General features: G+C 42.4%; 4 protein-coding genes and 1 long non-coding RNA gene across 5 annotated transcripts; 1 reads left to right on the top strand and 4 right to left on the bottom strand.

Moving 5' to 3' along the window:
• Nucleotides 1-1727: 1727 nt before the first annotated feature.
• Nucleotides 1728-2913, bottom strand: LOC137905018 (uncharacterized). Its single transcript, XR_011105824.1, has 3 exons — nt 2373-2913; nt 2182-2243; nt 1728-2099 (listed from the first exon to the last, which is right to left on the bottom strand). It is a non-coding gene; the product is annotated as an uncharacterized lncRNA (long non-coding RNA).
• Nucleotides 2914-6615: 3702 nt separating this feature from the next.
• LOC137904195 (transcription cofactor HES-6-like) lies at nt 6616-7771 on the bottom strand. Its single transcript, XM_068748342.1, has 4 exons — nt 7697-7771; nt 7504-7590; nt 7304-7385; nt 6616-7037 (listed from the first exon to the last, which is right to left on the bottom strand). Exons 1-4 carry the CDS (start codon nt 7769-7771, stop codon nt 6616-6618), a joined length of 666 nt encoding a protein of 221 aa, XP_068604443.1.
• Nucleotides 7772-9140: 1369 nt separating this feature from the next.
• Nucleotides 9141-13875, top strand: itm2cb (integral membrane protein 2Cb). Its single transcript, XM_068748343.1, has 6 exons — nt 9141-9444; nt 11192-11329; nt 11448-11639; nt 11726-11836; nt 12011-12161; nt 12683-13875. Exons 1-6 carry the CDS (start codon nt 9358-9360, stop codon nt 12772-12774), a joined length of 771 nt encoding a protein of 256 aa, XP_068604444.1. The 5' UTR covers nt 9141-9357; the 3' UTR covers nt 12775-13875.
• A 73-nt stretch (nt 13876-13948) lies between these two features.
• Nucleotides 13949-16465, bottom strand: LOC137904193 (G-protein coupled receptor 55). The gene is made up of 2 exons (XM_068748341.1): nt 15737-16465; nt 13949-14952 (listed from the first exon to the last, which is right to left on the bottom strand). The coding sequence occupies exons 1-2, from the start codon at nt 16463-16465 to the stop codon at nt 14746-14748; spliced, it is 936 nt and encodes a 311-aa protein (XP_068604442.1). The 3' UTR covers nt 13949-14745.
• Nucleotides 16466-18526: 2061 nt separating this feature from the next.
• snorc (secondary ossification center associated regulator of chondrocyte maturation) lies at nt 18527-21587 on the bottom strand. Its single transcript, XM_068749314.1, has 3 exons — nt 21512-21587; nt 18731-18898; nt 18527-18636 (listed from the first exon to the last, which is right to left on the bottom strand). The coding sequence occupies exons 1-3, from the start codon at nt 21585-21587 to the stop codon at nt 18527-18529; spliced, it is 354 nt and encodes a 117-aa protein (XP_068605415.1).
• Between the last annotated feature and the right edge of the window lie 488 nt (nt 21588-22075).

Genomic DNA, 22075 nt, shown 5'->3' with positions numbered 1-22075 from the left:
TACCCTGATAATCCTTGATCAATAAATTGATCAGACGAGGCCTAGTTGTTGTTGCCTGTTGTCACTTTAGTCCGGGTTAGCAGTCCTCTTCCACACGCATTTCAACCGTCATAGGAATAACCTGTCTGAATTTATAATCAGCTGTGGGTTTTGGCGGTGGGCGGATGACACCTTGGCACACGTCACTACTTCGGCGGACATCCGCAGATCTCACGCAGGACAACTGACACCCACCTACGCATCACTGACAAACTGCAAGTAGGAGGGAGAGTGTTTACTGGTGGAGGCTGCCTGGGCTTGGGGGCGCTATAATGAGATACCACGTTCTCAGTCGCATCAAACACGCTCGACTCCTCTAACGCAGAATTTCAGAAACGCTGATAAATCTCAGCTGAATCTTTAAACGTCAGAGAGGGAATGACAATAACTTCTGTCTTCTTGAGGAATAAAGAAATACATCGGGACAGTTGTGGCGGTCTGTCATGAGAAATGGACTCTCCTGAAAGCTACACCGAGGGTTGGGGATGGTGGGATCTTTTATGATATGATTTCTATTTTTAAAAATCTGTTGGTTTGGATTTGGCACGAGTCCCATCATTTCTTTTGCAGAGGTCTCTCACACTCAAAAGCTCCATGAGCCCTGTATGAGAAGCGTAGAAACAAGCAGAAGTGGGAGCTGGCAAGAGTCCATCACATCTAATACTGATGTAAAAGTAAGCTGAAATATCCCACAGCATGCTGGCAGCAGACGCTCCACCAGTGACGTAGATCACCGCTCAGAAAATAGCACCACTTCATGTCCGAGAGGGAGAAAGACGACACTTTTTTTTTTATTCTGCAGGGGGCGTACAATTCTTTCTCCTGCTGTTGGCACAACGTTGATATATCTAGTTATTTGTACACATGATAACAGCACGAAGCATACTACATGCCCTTAAAACGTAATATATAATCAATGCTGATCTTAATCTTAATTATGAAAAGGAAAAGGGTTTTTTATTCTGTTATTTCATTGCGTCATTGCCTTTGCTGTATTTGTCAGCTGATTAGCAAGATTCTAAAAACTACATAGATAAGTAAAGATCTGTATTTACCTAGACTGAGTATTTTTATGCATACTGTTACTATATGGGGTGGCGCCGTGGCAAGCGCTGTTGCCTCACAGCAAGGAGGTTGTGGGTTCGAATTCTGTGAGGAGTTTGCATGTTCTCTGTCTGCGTGGGTTCTCTCTCCTCTGAACCTCCTGGAGCTGGAGCTGTCAATGCACAAGCAGGACGGCGCAGCACTCCCCTCTGGAGGACATGGAAGTAATATGATAAAGATAAAAAGGTGCCTCTCTGCACTTTATCGTTGTGGGTCGTTTTTGAACTCCCGGGGTTGGATGCTAATCCACCTGCCTCCCACTCTCTCTGGATTTGATTACACCACATTATTCGCTGTATTAAAGTCCAGTGATTGTTCATTGATATATGTAAAGTAAAATCAGTGTGGAGTGCTCCATTGGAATGTGGCCCCGGTGTGTGTTAACGCATGTTATTATCTCCTGTACCCTCGTCGAGAGCCTTCCGAAAATGTATTCTATGTAGTAATCGCGTACCCAGAAAAAAAGCTAGATGTTGACGACTAATACTGGTCCAAGATTTTCGGATCAGGCCGGAGAACGGACGGACCTGACGGGACACAAGTACACAAAATATCAGGCAAAAATAAAGAATACTGGTGGCACTATGAATATTATTTATTTGATCACATTCAGACTGGCCAAATATTCACATATAATCAAACAGTCAATTGGAAAATTCTCCTGCAATTGAAATAAAATAAATACAAATAGTTTCATGCTGGCAGAGCTGTGACATCCTGTTCTTTAAATGTCTTGCAGATGTTTTTCCATTGTGAGAAATGACCAGACCCATTATAAGATTATACTGATGGGTTTGTTTGTGCAGTCCTTAAAATCCATTTATTTATGAATGGCGCATAAACCTGCGTCTCTTCATAATGTCTGGGCTTTTCAGATATCGTCGTCAGCGGTTTCCGGAGCATGAGCAGAGCTGCTACCTCAACCGCAGTCTTCTTTCCAAAGCTTAGAAATACATCTGAAACACAGGAGACAAATGTCAACGGCTGTCTTTATTTGGAATTAACAGCAACATTTGTTTATTTTATTTTTAAACAAACCCCTTCTGCATCTTTTCACCGCCACCGGGTCACTCTGGGAAACACCGTCTGCAACATCAACACTGTAAAAGTAAAACACAACAACAACAACAATCAAACACAAACATTAATACATTTCCCAACACCATAATAGCAGCAAATTGAAGACAAATTTGGGTAACCTCATTTAAGTTATATTTATTTGTGTTCACCTGCTCTGAAAACGTTCAGCCTTGTCCAACACATTTACAATGTGAAGGTTATGAGGACTGCTGAGTGAGTCAATGAACTCGAATACAGGTTCTGGAACTAAACAGCGTCTTAACGAGCTAGCGGTGCACCAAAATCACAAGCACCGTCACTCAGCTCCGCGCAGCATGGAAGAACAACAAGGGCGATGGTGCTGCAGTGGGTCGTCCTATGATCGGGTGGTTGGCGGTTCGATTCCCGGCGCGGGCGCATCTGTCCGCTGTGTACACTAACCGACCTCTGCTAGTTCCGTTTAGCCGGGCTGTTGTCGTCCTGTTGCTGCTGGTCCCCCGCTAACACGCCAGGTCGCTATACCGTTACCTTTCCTGGGCCACTCGGCGGGATTTTGCCCATGAACGGGCTCAAATAGCGACGAAATTCCGTCAATTATCGATCCATACAGACACACACGATAACATTCTACTCTTTGATGTGGGCCAGGACTATTTCAACAACGATAAAACAAAACACTACGATCTCCGACACTGTCAGCAGCTGACTTAGCTTAGCTGTTAGCAGAACTGTACAGAAACGCGAAAGATGTGCGTCATTCTACGCGTCATACACGGATCAGACGCCCATTGGCTGCTGAGCGGAGTGACGGATCAGCAGCCAATGGTCATCGGATCCGTCACTCCGCTCAGCAGTCAATGGTCGTCTGATCCGTCAGTGACGTCAGTGACGGATCAGACGACCATTGGCTGCTGAGCGCGTCAGTGACGGATCAGACGACAATTGGTTGCTGAGCGGAGTGACGGATCAGCAGCCAATGGTCATCTGCTCCGTCACTCCGCTCAGCAGCCAATAGTCGTCTGATCTGTCAGTGACGTCATTGACGGATCAGACGACCATTGGTTGCTGTGCTGCTGACGTAAACTCTGGGTTCACGTCCCAGATACAAGACAGCCAATGCACACGATGAAATATTTTAAATACTTTTTAACTTTACTCTTTAACTAACGGCGAATATAATAATAATAATAATATAATACACATTTAGTGCTTTTTTTTAAATAGATTCTTTGCCGAGATTGTAAAACCAGAATATAATCACATAAATAATGGAATAACAAAGGACAACTTTATGGTGTCTGAATAGTAATTCATACGTATTAGTCATGTCAGTAATTAAGCAGTTCCATTAAGGCAAAAAACAAAACAAAGCTGGATTTGAGTCTAGAATGTAATGTAGCACACACACACACACACACACACACCCCTTAAGCAGGATGGAGGTGGTGAAGACTTTTTGAGACTGTTCAGAGAAAAGGACAATCAGGTGCTGCACTTACTGTAAAATGCATTCCTCACCAGCTCATTGTGTTGTATTTTTGAGACTTTATTATTCAGAGTTATAATTTTGAGCTGCCATATCTGTTACTCATTCTAACTTTTCAGTGTTTACCCAATTGCTTTGTTTTGGGTTCACACATACCTTTTTGGGGGTTTTTTGTGTGCCCCCATTGCCTGTGAACACATGTTTATTTATAATCCATTATTGTTTTTAATTTAAAAAAGGAAAAACCAGTCTATTAAATGGACCAAGTTTATAAATATGTATTGTAAAAACTTTTTTAATAATGTGCAATCGATGTCAAGGCAATTCCCACCACGGACTGGAAAATGCTGCTGTGGAGTATATATGCTGTTTATGGTGGGTGATTCAAATAAAACGGAACTCAATCTTGATTATCCCGGTTCAAGTGTCCCACCTAACACTTGAAGCGGTCTGATGTTGGCCCTCATAAATATGGAGCAGCGCATCCTGTGGAGGAGATTGGAGCTGATGACCATTCAGAACATGTGGCCGCTTCAGAAGTCAAGGTTTAGGGTTATTGCCCGGGTGTAAAGCAGCTCAGACAGATGTCCAGTCACTTGCGTGGAGTGAAGGTCTCTGCTTCACTTTGAAGCGCGTGTTTTTGTTTTTAGACTCAGGAACTTGAACACCTTTTTATTTTTATCCTATTAAAAAATGTTCTCTAATTTACAAATAAGTGTTTTGGGAAATGTTTGCGTGAAGCTTTTTTTTCTCCTCTTGCACGCTTGCCTTTTTCCATACTTGACGGCGCGTAATTGTCGAATCGATTTACGAGATTCTACCAGAGCTCGTTTGGACATACAGCATGAAAGGGGCTCTTGAATTACGTATTAGCTGAATTTAAAAAAGTGCACTCCTAAATACATTTCCCAATTAGTCATAATTTAATCGTCACATCACGCCATGCGCCTGATCGTCATGTTCTCCGGTATCTCTGCAGACAGTCAGGTTATCCAGTAACCAGTGATCAAAGAAACCCTCCTCCACTCTTAACACCTTAACCAAATTAACAAACTGCCTTCCCGCAGCGGCAGTTCGCACCCCCCCCCCCCCCCAGGGACCCGCAAATCCGGTCTAGTCCCGCATGCTGACACACATCTGAGAGGATTGCATCAAGTTCATCTCCCCGGAAGGAATGTCTTTCTTTCCAGAGGTTAAAAGGACATGATATAGAATTTTGTTTGCGTTTTGTGATCTAATGAATAATTCTACATCCACAATGTAGAAGTACACACTACTAACGTGTAAATTATTTGACTATTATGTTTTACTGTAGATATACCTATATAAATCTGCATTTTGAACTTTAAATCATATGTAAAGTGCATCTCTATTAAACGTGTTGAAGTGCAGCTGATTGACTGTAGAGATACATTAAACTTATTTATATTAGTTTGATGCACGTTATCATATTTCAAATAATCAAACAAGTTGATTACATTTTGGATAAGTGCTCCGTTAAGTAGCTGCAGCTGTAAACACACAAACAACCAGAAATGTATTTGCCCCCATAATGAGGGCATGAAATACACACATTAGGCATGAATTAATGTAGAATCGTACTTAAGTAAAGTGGTCGAGTACTTAGCTATTTTTTCCATCCCTGAAGATCTGCATTGTTAAGTATGTTAAACGCTCTGCTATAGGCTCAGGCTCTAAGTATTAATCTTTTTCTTCCTATTTCAACAAAAGACCCCTCTCAGTGTGGGTGTCATAAGACTGTGGACAGTGTAAGAAGTGACACTTGGAGTGGACATCACAGGAACACCAGAGGAGGTATCTGACTGTAGATGGATTAGGACTTGGCTGAAGCCTTTTCTTATTCATTTGACATTGCGTGGGTGTCTGTGACTCTCACCAGGCACACAGAGGTCTTGTCTGAAGGTGCAGACACACACACTTTGAAGTCTCTTCATGAATTAGCATGGAATATGTTTACCCACTTGCCTTTGTTGGCATGGGTCTTTTAAGATTAGTTAATATAGGTGCATAATAAGCACAAAATTGCAATTTTTGCATAAAATTGCATAATTGCATTGCCCTGCATGGCTCTCATATACAGAATATTTAATTACAAAATGAAAAGCCATGCACTATAAAGGTTCATATTAGTGCATGGTGTCCTCATGCAGGCATTAAAGACTGATCAAGTTATTTGCTGAGATGTTATTTTAAATCTACATTTTAAAAAAAAGGAAATGGAGTGAGTATACGGCTGTAGGACCCATTTGCCAAGTCCTTGAGGAGGATTGAGGATTGCTCATTTCACACCTCACAAATGCCTACGATGTGTGAAAAGATCTTGGAGAGAAAATGGCAAGAATGGCCCACAAATGCAGAGTAATAGCTAGTATCTCGAAGGCACACTTGTGCGTGGGTGGGTAGTGGTCTCCTTTGTGTGTGAAACGTGACTTAGGGTTTTGAAACGAGCCATTTGTCAAAAAGATATTTATTGAAGTTCATCAGGAGATGATCAGGTGACCTATAAATACATAATAAAAAGACATACTATGTAAAACAAATAATTTACATTGACAATGCATTTCTAGAGGAACAGCTATGTTATATGGACCAGTCATATTTAACAAGTAAATATTTACAGATTCATTTACCCATTCAATGCCCAAACAAACATGCTTCCAAGTGAAGTCCCTACAGGTCTCTGACCTTAAACAAACACATTTAATTATATCCTTTATTTATTTAATACATTTAATCCAATTGTAGTTTTCTAATAACTACATAAAGAGCTTCAGTGATGCCTTTTAACAGGTTTCAAAGTTGTCTTCTCAGCAGTGTTGCCGTCGTGTATACTGAGGCCTATAAAATGTCCTAACAAAACACAAATTCATCTATACTGCGGCTTAAAACCGTTCCTTTTTAAAAATCTACCACGGCCTCCACGTTGACTTGGAGTTGTTTATGGAAGGCAGACTCAAAGCATCCAAGCTGTCAGACTCCTCTGATAAAGATGACACGTGGCTTTGCTCCGAGTCCGTTTCATCCAGGTCGGAGCCGAGGTCATCGGTGGAGGTGCCGGAGGGCGCCGGGGACACCAGAGCCATGTTCATGCTCTCAGACAGTGACCAAGTGCTGCTGCTGCTGCCGTGGTGCTCCTCCACCTCCACCGTGTCTGGCAGCATCCCCCGGTCGTTCAGGGGCATGCTCTCCAGGAGGTGGTTCAGCAGCTCCGCGGCTACTGATGGTTCAAATCCCGGACAAGCGGACACAAACGTGTGGACGTCATGCATGCACTGGATGTAGCCCGCAGCAAACCGCTCACAGGCCTCCCGGTTCACGGCGTCCTCTTCTATGGAGAAATAAAAAAGTTTGCAAATATGAAACCATGAACAGCGCATTACTCCGCTCTGATTGGCTGAGCCACTGTCGGAGGCGCGCACCTGTGCAGGCGGCGGATTAATGACGTTAACGCCGCTCATACCCACTTGTTGTTCATATAAATGCACTTTATTGTCCGCCGGTAGAATATCATTTAATTATGAATCACAATGTTTTTGGCAGAAACGTAAAACGCATCGCGTATTATCTATAACGCATTACGTGTGAAGTGTTTACCTTGTGCCCGGTTTTGCAAGATGCTCTCCACACGCTTCACCGTCAACTCAAGCACTTCGGCATTCTCCATCTTTGATTGCAGCTGCAACCGGGCGACAAAAGGCATATAAGGAAGAAACACATGGCGACGTAAGACAAGTAGCCAAAAATAAAAATAAAATCACGCCCGCATACATATAATAGCCATGTTATTTCCTTACCTCTGTATCTGCGGCGAGGAGTCTGAGTTCTTGTAAACTTTCATTGATGCGAGCCCTTCTTTTCTTCTCGACCACAGGTTTCCTCATCTGCGCAAACAGTAAGGACAATGGAATTATTATATATCCCCCCCCCCAGCCGAGAAGACGCATGCAGACACATAGATGCATGAATATCACGCCCATGGCCTTTTACCTTTCTGTCAGACCTGATCCCAGTGCAGAAATCTCCTCTGTCCATGTCGTTTGAGCTGTTGGGGATGGGGGCCATGTTGTTAAATCAAACCCAGGCGCAGCTTGGAACCGAAAAACCGTTAAAATAGGACAGATGGCCGAGCGATCCCAGCGGGGCCAGCAACCCTTGCACTGACTGTGCTCCTGAATGCCGTTGCTAGGTATATATGCGGGGCTCATTTACATGTGAATAGAGCAGACTGCTACTAGGGGGGGAGGGGGGGCGCATCACGGACGCGCAATGCTCGTGAGCGCCAGTTGGTGGTCTCTTTGATCCTAACTTCAGGCTGAACACAAGCAAAAAAAAAATGTGTATTTTTTTTTTTTATCAGAGCTTGATCCCAAAATAATTATATGAAGCCGAAACATTTATCCCGAAATGCTCGACAACACTTTAACGCATTATTACACTATATATCAAAATCCTCTTGCAGAAAATAAACAATTGAATTCAGTGGGTGAATTTCAATGTTTAACAATCTCTCTCTCTGTTAATCAATACAACCAGGCGAATGAATGAGTGCAAACGGGCCTTGGTGGCACATTATATGATTGATTAGGGAGATGGACCCATGTCTTGCTTAATTGAGAGCAATCCACTCCCATTCGGAAAATAAACTAATGTGAATTGGATGATTAGTGAAGTATTTCATAGAGCCTCAGCCTGAAGACCAATAGGCTCTGTTTTTGGAAGTGTTATAAATATTTTTCTCTCAAATTTGTAAATGAAAGTTGTCATTTTTTGTGTCCTATATTCACTTCACGTTTCCAATAGTGTTCAAACTGAACACTAAGTGTTGCTTATCTCTGTAGCGAGTCATACAGACACACTTCAATGATCATTTGCATATGAGAGTGCATCTGTGTAAATTTGCATGTGTCGCGTAAAATGCCGCAGGAGGCAGCAGCGCTGTTTCTGAATTCTATTGATATTCTGGCTGTGATCTCCCAGGCTTTAAGTTAGCCAAAGAAAACAATGCATAACACCTGACCACGATGCTTCAAAGTCTTACTGATGAAATTAGAATTAAAATCTGGTAAATATTTCTGAAATAAAAATAATATGCGTCCTATTTTTATATTATATCAATATTACTACTACTAATAGCAATAATTATGATTGTGAAGGTAAATAGGAATAATAAATAATAATAGCACTTTCGTGGTCTAACTTTATTGCCGTGTAATGTCTGGCTGAGCTTTTGTAGCGAATCCTACATTTCCGGAGACGCGGCTTTAAATAAAATACGGGAAACATTGCCTTATTGGGCACGTTCCTTCAAACTAAAGGTATAGCATTCTGTAATTTCAGCAATCTAGAAAAAGCGATCATATTTTCATCCTAAAATTGATCCGAAAGGCTATTTAATCATTCACGGATGCAAAAAAAACCCACAAACCGTTTTGATTTTTGAAGTGTTTCCGGAGCTTCAGACTCTTATTTTTTCAGACACGAGTCGGCTTTCCCTTGAAGACCCACACAAGCGCCTCTTCGTCAGAGAAAGACGCTCTTCTGACGTCACTGAGCCGCCGGGGGCGAGCCTGCTCCGCCGCTATATAACCGTCCCTGATGATTGTCCGCAGCGCGCTGGATCAGATCTAATAAATATACACCGAGTAAACATGGTGAAGATCACTTTACAGCCAGTTTCGGCGCAGAAGCCTGAAAAAGAGATCGATGAAGACAAGATCACCATACCTCAGGTTGACGTGAGTCTGCACACTTTGTTTTCCGTTGTGGCGTGCGTCGTGCGTCGTACGTCTCCCCCCTGGTTGGATTTCCAATGTTAGATCGGGTTATCTTTGCTGTTATATATACATGTCTATCCATGCAGCAGCGTAATCACGTGATGGGATTTTAATGCGATAATATATTTTTGAATGCAAATATGCAAACAGCCGTGCGTCAACTAATCTTTCTAATTTTGCGCAATAATATTTTGTAATACAACCTCGACACAAGCTGATGGCTTAAAATCACGGTCAGTCAGACCATTGTGCAAGAATGTCAATAATAACAAGGGAGTGGAGGCAACGTAAGGTCATCCTGGCGTGGGGGGGGGGTGTTGACATTACGTCACCTTGTTTGATACCCCTCGTGGGCCGACTGCAGATGGTTGTCCTCTGTTCACCTTCACCTGTTATGAAGACGCCATTATTGTCACGTGGTTCATTGAAATGCATGAAGAAGCAACTCAATTTCTCTCAATGTAGAAGTCTGGCGTGCAAATGTCTGCATTTAGAAAAAAATTAAAGATAAAAAATAAATGAATAAGATTACGGAACTGTTATGTGGTTGCTGCAACATTGATGACACAAAGTGTTGTGACAGAAGCATTCATTTAGTAATCAGTTTGCTTTTAACTTCCTATTTTGTCAAAACTGTCCTAAAATCAAATCTGGTCTTTATGTAGATAAATATAGGCCAAGCTTGAATATTTATTCACTTCATGAATCGGCTCTGGAGTAGGTTTGCATTAAAATTTAGAAAGAATGTTCTTAGAAATAGAACGTAAATAATGGTGCAACATTTCAAACAGTATTAAAATGGGGATTTAAACTTGGTAGACAGACAAAGTATTTCTTTTTTTACATGTCATTGCAGTATTCACTTTGTGTGATCATGGCAACTCTAAGAGAGGGATTGTATAATTTCTTAAACCTGAATTAAATATTTGCGACAGACCTGACTCAAAATACCCCCCCCCCCAGCTCTATATAATAATGAATAAAGCACTGCACACAATAAAATACGGCTTTATGACACATCATCTCCTGCAAACACCTTTCGTTCACCTGTCAGTGATGTCGAGAGGAGAATGATGCATGATGTTAAAGGCCGTGCAGATTCAGATCGGCTTGACGTCAGAGCCGGTGTGGAGATCTTATTTATACGTCCGTCTCTCCTCGAGGGACTCCTACTCTCGTTTTGACTCCCACCCACTCGTGGCGCTATTTAACTGCAAATATGGAATGTGGAAGTAGGTCTCTAAGAATAGAGCGCGACCACCATGTGCCAGCATCTTCGTCAGAGCCTGGTACAATCTGTTCTCGCTGCTTCCGTTCTCCATAGCAACAGTATCAGGGAGAGGCAGCAGATTGATTGAGACCCCCCCCCCTTGACTAATGACGTGCGTGCCTGTCAGAATTTACTGTCCCAATTTGGAATTTATTTCGATTGCATGGCGGTGATGATGCTGCACAAATACTCAGATATTCACAAATACTCCATCCCAGAATGAGATTTGAATAATTCAAAGTTAGCTGTCGCAAGTATTTTCTCCCAAAGTTTCTGCTGAGTGGCTTCATAGTTAAAATCCAAGAGCTGTTCGTCTCGGCAGCTGCGTCAAATGATCAAAATGGAAAAAGACACCGCATCCTTGGAAAGTAAATTTCACATTCTGTTTTATTTAAAACCTGTTTGCATCCTCTGACCCAAGTGCTTTTCTCTTTACAGGAGAAGCTAGTTCTTCCTGTTCAGCCCAAGAAGCCTTTTCCAACCGGCCTCTGCTGCCTCAGCCTCGGCCTGCTCGTCTTCATGTCAGGACTGGTGCTAGCCTCGATCTGTGTGTATCGCTACTACTATATACCTCAGGTTAGTGCATGCTACCCCAGTGGTGCAGAGTTTTAGTGAATCAATATCTGTATGGTATTGATCTGAAAGCAAACAGTACCCAACCCTTCTAACTCTGCTCTTTTTTGCATCCCTGTAGCAAATCCCAGAAGACAGCTTGTTTCACTGCCGTGTCGTCTACGAGGACTCCGTCTATGCTCCTCTGACGGGCCGGCAAGAACTGGAGGAGAATGTCGGCATCTTCCTTGATGACAACTACGAGCAGATCAGCGTTCCCGTGCCGCAGTTTGGAGGCAGCGACCCTGCTGATATCATCCATGACTTTCAGAGAGTAGGTTAAGGCTTCTACTTCTTTACTGGATTGTGAACGTGTTTCATTAGAGCTTAGCTTACAACCTTTTTTACAATCTATCGCAGGGTCTTACAGCTTATCACGACATTGCTTTGGATAAATGCTACGTCACCGAGCTGAACACGACCTTGGTGATGCAACCAAGGAATCTTTGGGAGCTGCTGGTCAATGTCAAGGTGAGTCACTCGTTACATCTGCCACTGACGCTACATGGTGAAACTGCTGGGTGTGCATTGTTGGTGAGGGAACGACTTGTCTGAAAGAATGGCGGTTTGGCATGTTCCTGTCTGCAGTGCTCCTTCCGCAAACGCATCGGCTGAGTGACTCATTTGTGTGATTTTTGTCTGCAGAGAGGGACGTACCTTCCTCAGACCTACATCATCCAGGAGGAGATGATGGTGACAGGGAGGGTGAGGAACATGAGGCAGCTGGGCCCGTTCATCCACAGGCTCTGCTATGGCAAAGAAACCTATCGCCTCAGACGCCGCAACCAGCACCGACGTGAGTACCGTACACGTGTCAGGAAATGGGAGATGCTAAGTAATGAAGGGTCCGTGCAAAGTCACTTCGGCTGATAAAACGCCCTCTGTCACGCTGCAGAATGCAAATACAACCAGAACCAAATAAGGGCTTCCTGGTGAACACTTAAGACGTGTGTGTCTGACGTGGAAAAATCCTCCTCTGACTGCTTGGCAGCTTGATTTTCATATCAAAATGTGTGCGTGTGTGTGGGCAACAGCTTGGGAACTTCCTGCTATGTGAGTCTCTCACATTGCAGTGGCTGCGTCCACACACTGCGGAGGAGTTGGTGATGCTTATGAGTAATATCCTCATCATTGTTGCCTTTGACTGGAGCCAGAGCTCAAGAAGTGATGCAGCAAGCTTCCCTTGCAAACATATATGGAGTGGATTATTAAAGATGGATGCCTGTCGGCCTCTTCTGAAAACAGCAAAAACCTTGATTCCAGCGCTGAACACATTTATCTAAATGCATCTTCTTCTTCTTCTTCTCTCTCTCACAGGTATCGAGAGGCGCGAGACGAGGCGGTGTCACAGCATCCGCCACTTTGAGAATACTTTTGTGGTTGAGACTGTGATCTGTGACAGGGTGTAAACCCGAGGCAGAAATCACAGCAGCCCAAATCAAACCATACCTCTTGAATATTTTCAGCTTGTAACTGCACTTTAAGAACAAGCGTTTTGTCCAACAGTTTTTGTTTCAGTTTGAATGTTTTTTTGTCTCAGTTTGTAACTTTCGCTTTCACTGTTCACTTGCAATGTCTTTTATTTTATTCGAACACTCCGTGTATTTGGATGATGTTATAAATGTGTTTTGAATATATCTGTAGCTTGTCCTATTGTGCATTAGATGTTGTGTGTCAGTTTGTGACATTTTCATCACAAGCTTGTTTTTTTTTGTGTGTGTGTCTTTATCGTTTTATTGACTTTAGTATCCCAGTGCACTGTGTTTTGTGATAAAGGAGCTGCTTGCACTGCACTCAAGCCGATGTTTGTTCGTTGGTTATGATTTTTTTTTATCTTGTTTTAAATGTCAGAAAATAGCAAAACATACCTCATGTAGTTTCTTTGCTAGTTATTAATCATTAATGAACGGTGTGTGTATATAACTGATTGTTCCTAAGCAATATATACTGTAAATTGAATTTGAACATATTGTAACATGCATAGATTTTTATCTGAAATCAAGGTGTTTTGTGAACTATCACTTTATGGTTTGTCTCTTTATTTCCAATGGTATCACATGTTTCCTACTCCTTGGATATAATGGCTTTAGACCGTAAACAGTAGTAGAAATTTAAGGGGACAGAAAGAACCAAAGTCTGCAGTCAGTGATGCTATACTTGGCGTTAAGGATATATGACATATTCTGAAATAATGCTTTCGTAATGTTAACGATTTATTTTGTCTCGCTCCTCCTCTTCACTTCAATTTTCTTGTTGTCTTTAGATGTTGTTAGTTCCAAATACTTCATATCTTTGTGTTATTTTCTGGAAAACATTTTGTCCTACACTAAAAAAAATATTTGTGTTCCCTGTTTGGTGTGCACCCTGGAGCAAATAAGACTTTGATGAGAAAAAAAGGATAGGATATTGAGTTCATATTTCATCATATCAAATACCTTGTTATGCTGTACAGTTGACCTATCTTGTAATATCTTACTGCTTTAAAAATAAATGAATACATGACATTGTCATCAAGGGTCCTCAGTTTCATTTAAGCATACATGAATCATCAAATTATAGTCTGATGCATCATTTGGACGTTTAATAATGCATCGGCACGGTAAGAAGGCAGATGCAAAGAGCATTCTCTTCCTTTGTGGACCTTCTGACAAACATGTTGCGCTGAATAACACACAGACAAAAACAAATATACTTACGTAAAAGAGATCAATTTAAAGAGCAGAAACTTGCAAGTGAGTGCAAGCAAACAAAAACCTTAACAAAGAGGAGTCTTGTGCAAAATGAAAGACACAAGTAATGCTAGTAAACCTAAATATGACACATTTGTGGTGTAGCAGAGAACGTTGCGCTGGTTATTTACAGTAATACCCAGAATATATAATAAATCCCCTAAATGAGCACAGCGTAGGAACATCTATGACCGGGGGACATAAGCTTCGACTGCATTCACGTTAATCAAATATCATGTAAATAAAGAATTACAAAAGGTTTCATCAGTGCCAGCTGGCCTGATAGAAGTTTAATAAAAAAATATTGCACACCTTTAAAGCTGCATTTAAGTTTTGACCCATTCCTCTAACAAAGGAACAGGATCTCAGAAATGTCCCTTTAAATAATTCTTGGAATGATTCATGCTGTGGCTCTTTGAGGTTAAGTGCCTGCTGACTTCCTGTCACCGGATAAAATAGTTTATCATTGCATGTTCAGATTTTCTCTACAGAGTGATTTTTTCAGATTGCTCTCTGTGCTTCTGTCATTCCCCTCAATGCTGTCATTAATGCCACACTTCCCAGCCCGTTACTGGGACCCGCAGAGGCCATTTCATTTCCAATGCCACTAACAGCACCTGAGGACAGATTTCATTTGAACCTGTCCTGTGTTCAGACCTCTGAAATGCTGAAGGTAGTTCTTCTTTGGCTCATGGCTGCCAGCCTGAAGGTGTTCTTGGTGCTCCTCACCTCGTGGGCGATGAAGTAGTAGCACGCAGCGTCCAGGCAGCAGGTGATGTTGGACAGGCACATGGTTAACTGTATGAACAGGCTGATGCTACTCTTGGTGCTGCAGTCCTGAATCATTTCTTGGCGTACCTGGAACGGAGGATGGAGACGCATTATCGGGCCAGTTGTGCTGCATAAAGATCTTAAAATTGTATAATATTTTGATAACACGCGCCCTGTCAACCCTCCTTGTAAACTGCCATAATGGTTTTGTTTCCGAGCGATGGCTCTTACACCCACCATTTCCTTTATGTAACACAGAATCACATCCTTTTCTTGTTGGAACCATTTGTTGCTAAACTGTTTGTGCTGAAATTAATTCCGATGAAAAGGAGGTCAAACTACACCAGGTATGAAATTCTTATTGCTCATTGAATATTTCACTGTATGTGTTGCAGTTAAGACAAAGTAATTGTTGCTGATTTGTAGTATTCCTTGTGCACAGAATCTTTTCTGTTTAGAGTGGAATAGATGTACTATCCATCTTTATTGATATATTGTTTATTTTTTTGTACTTTGTCAGAAGGACAAAGAGTCATGAACCCTTTAAAGCCCACACCATGAAGTAATTGTCAGAACACTCTAATTATTTGGAAAATGGAACCTTCTGACAAATTTGTCAAAAAACAAAAACAAATTATATAAGTGCTCTAATTTCTGTAACTTTTGCAAATTCCAGAATTCTTTTCATGGAAAATGCAGATGGAATGTGTTGGCTTGCATCTATCAGCTTTTTCGGGGCGGGATCAAACTTCTGAAGTAGAAGTCTCAAAATTCTGAAAGGCCATGTGTATCAAATATGATACGTTTGGCAATAAAGGGTTAAAATGGTCAGCAAAGAAGCTAAAGTCACTCAAGCTGGGCTTGATCTCACCAGGAACTGCAGAAAGATGGCCAGGTGACTGGGCGTGAAGGGTATCAGGAAGGCAGCCAGACTGCTGTAGATTATCTTGACGCAGGCCCGACTCTGTGGACTGTGCTTCCCGGACTGCTGAAGTGCCCATATGGTCCGGGCTGAACAGTAAACCACCACCAGCGCGGGACCCAGGAACCCAAACACCTGTAGACAAATGATCACTGGAGGGCTCCAGCCCTTCTGTGAAAAATGGTGGAAGCAGTGGAAGTCTGTCTGCCCACTCTCCCTAAAGCGATTGATGGTGGGAATGACTGCCATCAGCACCAGCACCCAGACCCCCACGCAGGTCGCCAGAGATGCTCTGAGTGAGCGCAGCAGCTTGGCTTTGAATGGATGACAGATAGCCAGCCATCGATCTGCAGCTATGCACACGATGGTGTAGATGCTGCCGTATATTCCAATAAAATAGAAGCTTTCCAGGACTGAACAGAGAGGTTGGAGGTGGGCGGGCCACAGGTTGTTGGTAGCGTGCATTTTGAAGGGAAGGGGAAAGAGAAGGAGCAGGTCCGTCAGAGCCAGGTTGGTCATGTAAATACTGGACTCTGTCCATTTTTGCAGGAAGAAGCAGAACACAAACAGGGCCGTCGTGTTGAGAATCAAACCGGAGATGAATATTGGGATGTAGATGACCAGCTCCAAGCTTTTCATCAGGTAGTCTACAGACTCAAATGAGCAGTTGCTTGTCATGGCGTCTCCTGCTGCAACAGGGGAAATGGGTTGATCGGATTTAATTTCACGGAGCACCGTTAGATTATTAACAACATGTCCCCTTTTTTGCTGTCTTTGCACTCTTTGGAGTTGCTGAGATGCTCAAAACCTCTCAGTTGGATAGGCTTCTATCGGCGTGAGTTGCTTTGGGTATTTGATTTCTCAGAAACAAGCAAATGTTTGTATTAGATTCAATCATTTTGTCCTCTGTTTACAGTCGGCACATTTTAACATCCATGAATGTGTGTTTTGGTGTTCCCATTTGTCTTTCAGGTCTAGTATAGGTTCCCTCTGGATTTGAGGCTTGTTCATGTTACACGCCCCCAGTTGTAACAAACAAAAACAAACAAACAAAAAGTAGTCAGTAGGCCCAGATATTTAATGTCACATAGGCAGTGTTGGTTCCTTCTTTTGATCAAGATCAATGGCATTTCCAGTTACACAGACATTTGTCCCAATATAAGTATTAATTGTTGAAGTGATTTTGTTTCCTTACTTGTATTTTCTCGTTTTAGAGTATTCACAATGAAACTGGGGGAAAAAGCTATTTAAACATTTAAACAAAAGTGTTGCTTGTTTTGGTTGATTTTTACCATTAAATGAAAGAATTCAAATCTGTAAGCTGATCTACTTAAACATTTAAATAGGTTGTACAGTAGAAAACATGAATCATATTCATGTTCTTACCTGATGAGAACGTTCCGTCTGTCTGCCTGACTGTGCTGCGCCAGACTCACTTCTGCTTTCTCTGCCTTGATTGTTTCTTCACCACTTCCGGAGTCATGCCACACATCATGTGTGTGTTCAGATGTGCACTTTATTTAAAATTAAGAGGCCTACATTGCAATTCATACACTTAAAAAAAAGACACAACTGCAAGAAAACACATTTCTAAGGAACAATGTCATTTAGAATAAATAGGTTAGGCTTATACACAATCCTTTTTGCAGGTATTTGCTTGTGAACCAAAGTATTTTATGTATTGAAATGGTTGCCTAAAGAGAAAAATACAGCGTCGGGATTCATCCTCTATGAAACACAAATGTCCGTAAAAAAAAGAAAAAAAGAAAGAAATAATAAATGTAATCTATCCAACATTGTCTGGACTCAAATAAAAGTCCAGTAACTTGAAAGTAAACTGCTTGGTAATCTGTGTTACATTGCTGGAATAGTTATTCTAATTATCTATCTTGAATGTGGTGCCAGACAAGGGAATAAAAGGCTCAAACAAGTAACCGTTTATTCTTTTATGTATTATCATTTATAGTCAAAGACTAATCTGTTTGTGCTACATGTGCTATATTTTGATTTTCATACACAAAAGCTTCTTGTATTAGTATTAGTCTAAGTGTGTCATTCTGTGGTTGAGAATGGAAGCCTTCAAGGCCTTCACACTTTCGAATATTTGAGAAGCTGCAGGAGCAGATTTTAGACTGAGATTATGGTTGGTGGGTTCTCGGTTTCAGGTGCTGACACGACGCTATGAGCAAAGCGACAACATTCTTACCCCGTCATTTAAATAAAGGTTACCGGTAACTGAAAAAAAAGACAACTGAATTTTGAGTTTGAATTTGAATATTACTTTTTTTAAGTCAAATGTCACTCTAACATTACATTTGCTCTGCCGCTGTCTTGTTTACATTCACTGAAGACTTTTTAAAAATTCTTTCTTCTGATTTTGACTTGACAAACATTCATAAATAAATCCAAACTTCAAATCTTGTTAGAAGGAAAACCTTCATAAGTTATTTGTCACAAGATACAATCATTATGAGTGCCTGATAAAAATAAAAATAAAACCTTAGGGGTGGGCGTATACATCCCAAACACATTTCTTGAATGAAAAAAAAATGAGACACAGTTGAACACAAGTACACAAACAAATAAAAGCAAACCAGAAAACAGCGAAGCCAAAGACAGAGACTCATCTTCATAAAAAAAGAGAGGAAGTGAGTAAAGAGAGGCAACACACACACGCACGCACGCACGCACACACACACACACACACACACACACACACGTAGATTGGATATATTGACTCTAGGAGGCGGCGAACTTCCTGAGTGTAATGACGATGAGGGCGAGCAGGACGGACGCTCCGAGGAAGACTGCTATAACGATGGCTGTGATGGCCCCGGGCCCCAGCACCCCTGCACACACAGAAAGACATGCAGTTTTCATTTACAGACATGAAAACGACACAAACTTGGTGGCCCTGAAAGGTGAACCTGAAGTCCGTCTTACCTTCCTCCTCACCTATGGTGAGGGAGTGTGTGGTGTCCTCGTAGTCGAAGGTGAAGGGCTGTTCCGTCATGTCCTGGAAAGGGTCTCTGGTGGTTGGGTCACTGGGTGGCTCTCCAGACATGGTGTCTTGGTTGTCCCTGGCTGTAGAGGCAGGGTCTGCGACCGTCTCTGCAGACCAAGAAGCGACTTAATCCCCGACTGATGAGGATCGTCTGCTCTGTACTGTTGACTTACTGTGTGTTTTTGTAAGGCAACAATTTCACTCATGCGGGATTGCTGTGCTAATAGCTCTATTTGACTTTTCCCTGGACGCTGAAAGCGCTGGGATGCAGAAGCTGCATGCATGACCCTGTCTGTACTGACTCCCAACAGCCTCCCCTCTGTCTCCCTGGGTAAACCGCTCGGCCTCCGGGCATAAGGGTGCCTTTGTGGCAGAGGAAAATTCTGTTAGTTTGAGCTACAAGTAGCCTTTCCTTAAGTTTTGCTTTTAGTCAGCGGGTACATGAAGCTCATCTATAGTTAAAAAAAAAAAACTTCAACACTTTGAAAACAAGCAATTTGTATGTAGGAAGGCAGTGGCTTCAGTGCCCTCAAAGACAGAATGCCCTGTTACTTTTTGCCTCCCAGATCAATCGTCTGTTCCCATTCCATCCCAAACTGTCCGCTGACGTTCCTCTTGTCTGACCCTGAAGTGGCCTTGAGACTTTTCACACCTGCACAGCAGCCGGAGAAAAGTACCCATCTGTTTGATTTCCAGTTTTAGAGCCAAGGCTATGGAAGCAGAAGGTTAAAAGCGATGTGCTGTCCTGATGCAAAAATGACTCGAATGATTTTTTTTTAGAGAGGAAAACTTAACCGAGTTATTAAGAAATTAGCGCATATGAAATAATCTCGTCTTCAGAGTCAGCTGTGTTATCTTTGGATGACGTGTGTGCAGCATCCTGTCTCATAGCTGGCTGGAGGTTTGGAGGCACCAGACCTCCGGCCAGCTTCGCCATCAATGAGGCCTTCAGCGGAGGGCACAAAAGACAACTTGTGCGGTCACGGAAGGAGGCTGGTCTACAACCGGTAACAACCGGCCAGGCCCAAAAGCAGGCAGCGGACGTCAAACAAACTTGTTTATTAAGTAGTCCCTGTGTGCAAAAGGTTGTGCCTCCAGGACAGTTTGATTTAATAAGGAAAATAATAACACAATGTTTAATCAAAGGTACCAGGCCTTTAAGATCATATGTTGTCTTATTTAATCCTGCTTTCTTTCATGCATTTATTGAAAGAAAAAAAAAGAGCTTTAGGTTACTGGTATGCAGCATTTTTCCAGCAATCACTAGAGGTAGCCGTTGGAATTCAAATATTCCAATCAGCAGCCCTCCTTCACGAGCACAAATGGGCAGACTGTAGGGACGACTGACTTCAGACGCTGAAACATAGAGGGTCATTTGTTGGTAGCTCAGGCCTCAGGATTTCACACCAGCTCGTTAGACGTCAAAATGCGCAAACTGGTGTGTGTGTGAAAAGCAACCAGGGAACGCACTGCTGTCCTCGCATCACCCTCTTTAACTTCCAGAGATGGTGGGTAAAATATCTGACAAAAGATGGCCTTTATTATGCAACAGGGAGAATAGGAAGGGGTAAGGTTGCTAGATTTAGTCTCATGCCATCAAAACCGGTGATATACGATTTCCTGTATTGCAGGACAGGACTCTGTATCTCATATTTTATTACATCAAACACTTTGAGAAAGACCAACGAGAGAATCTGAGCAATCGTCACACGCTGTATTTCCCAGTAGGCATCATCCTTTGGGGCTGCATGTCACTCGAGATAAATCACTTGGCTGGTTGTTCACAATCACATCCAGCCCTTTAATATCATGTAATCAAGCTCCAGATTGGACTATAGCAGATTATTCTGTTTACATGGATCATCTGCTGTGTGTGCAACCATTACATTCAGTAAGATTTAATAAATTAGTTATTTTTCCACCTTAAATTTGAACATCAAGAGGATGGACTACATCACAATGCCTAAGTGTTAATGTTAATTTCCATCCCAGTGAGTAACAGCATAACCCTGTAAGAGATGTTTTTCCTCCAGAGGACAGTGAGAACTTTGTTCGACTTGCTTCACATCGTCCCCATCGCTCCTTTGACCTCTGCGCCTGAGAGTTGTGCTATTTCACTCAGACACTAGAAATTGCTGACCCCATGCCTGCTTCTTACGACGACCACAGTTCTCCATTTGCATGTAATAAATGCAACATGTTGATAGAATCACTCCAGCTTTATAGCTCAAAGGTTTAGTGTCACACGTGCACGAGGCATTGTGAATGCAAGAAAGTCATCCCGTTTGTCAAAGAGCAGCTTTCACAGTTCCAGACCCTCCACAAATGCATCATTTACATCAGGCTGCAGACTCACAAACACAGGCCTTTGGATGCGTGCGGGAGGAAAACAGGGGGGGGGGGAATCACATGTAGACGCACGTCTCTGATACCTACAGAGGGCCAAATCACTCCCCGTTATTTACATACAAGCCCAAATGAAAGCATTAAATGTTCATATAAAAACCAGACACCTCTAAGTAGACATTTATCAAGGTTAAGAACTAATGGTGCACATATTTAATAAGTTGGAGACTAATTTAGACAATTTATCATCTAAATTAGTCGATAAAGAAGATATTCTTCTTGACACACCTTAGTAGCCGCACGTAGGCAAGATTGCATAGCTGTCAGCTATCCTGCAGAAATGTAGGATAGCACATGCTAAAAGTTGGGTTTACCTGTGTGCGCAAAAGTCGCCAAGAGGCCGAGGAGCACCAGGAGAAGCAACCGACATATGATGCTGCTGTGAACCATGGTGGCTGTGAAGGGAAGAGAGTCTCCAAAAACTCCTCGACTGACTTCAGATGAGTGACTGACCCTTGGAGAGGAACAGGAGGAGAATGCAGGGGAGCACAGGGGCAGGGGGGGAGAGGTAGGCAACTGATGGCATGAAGGAAGGGGTGGGACTAGGTGGGCACAGGACAGTCTGGACGGACAGTGTGGACTTTGTGAGCGCATCATAACAGGCCACACCCACTCCAAACTCCTCAAGCCACATAGATGGGTGTGGGGCGTAAACATTCAGCAGCCGCCGAGTCGAGACAGAAAGACGGCAGCTCTGGAGGCACAAAGTTTCTGGTGCAACGTAATTTGCATGCATGAAGGAAGGTAAAGTTGCTTAGCAACAATGGCGTTGGTGATTCATGCCCTTCCGTTGTTATAAACGTAAGTTACTTACCCAAGTCTCACTAACATGTTTTATAATGCCAACTTTCTCTACCCCGTTTAGGAACATGCTGCTT

This window comes from Brachionichthys hirsutus, chromosome 15, assembly GCF_040956055.1.
Source record: "Brachionichthys hirsutus isolate HB-005 chromosome 15, CSIRO-AGI_Bhir_v1, whole genome shotgun sequence".
Taxonomy (NCBI): domain Eukaryota; kingdom Metazoa; phylum Chordata; class Actinopteri; order Lophiiformes; family Brachionichthyidae; genus Brachionichthys; species Brachionichthys hirsutus.
The sequence above is the reverse complement of the archived record's forward strand: the minus strand, read 5'-3'. Positions and strand labels throughout refer to the sequence as shown.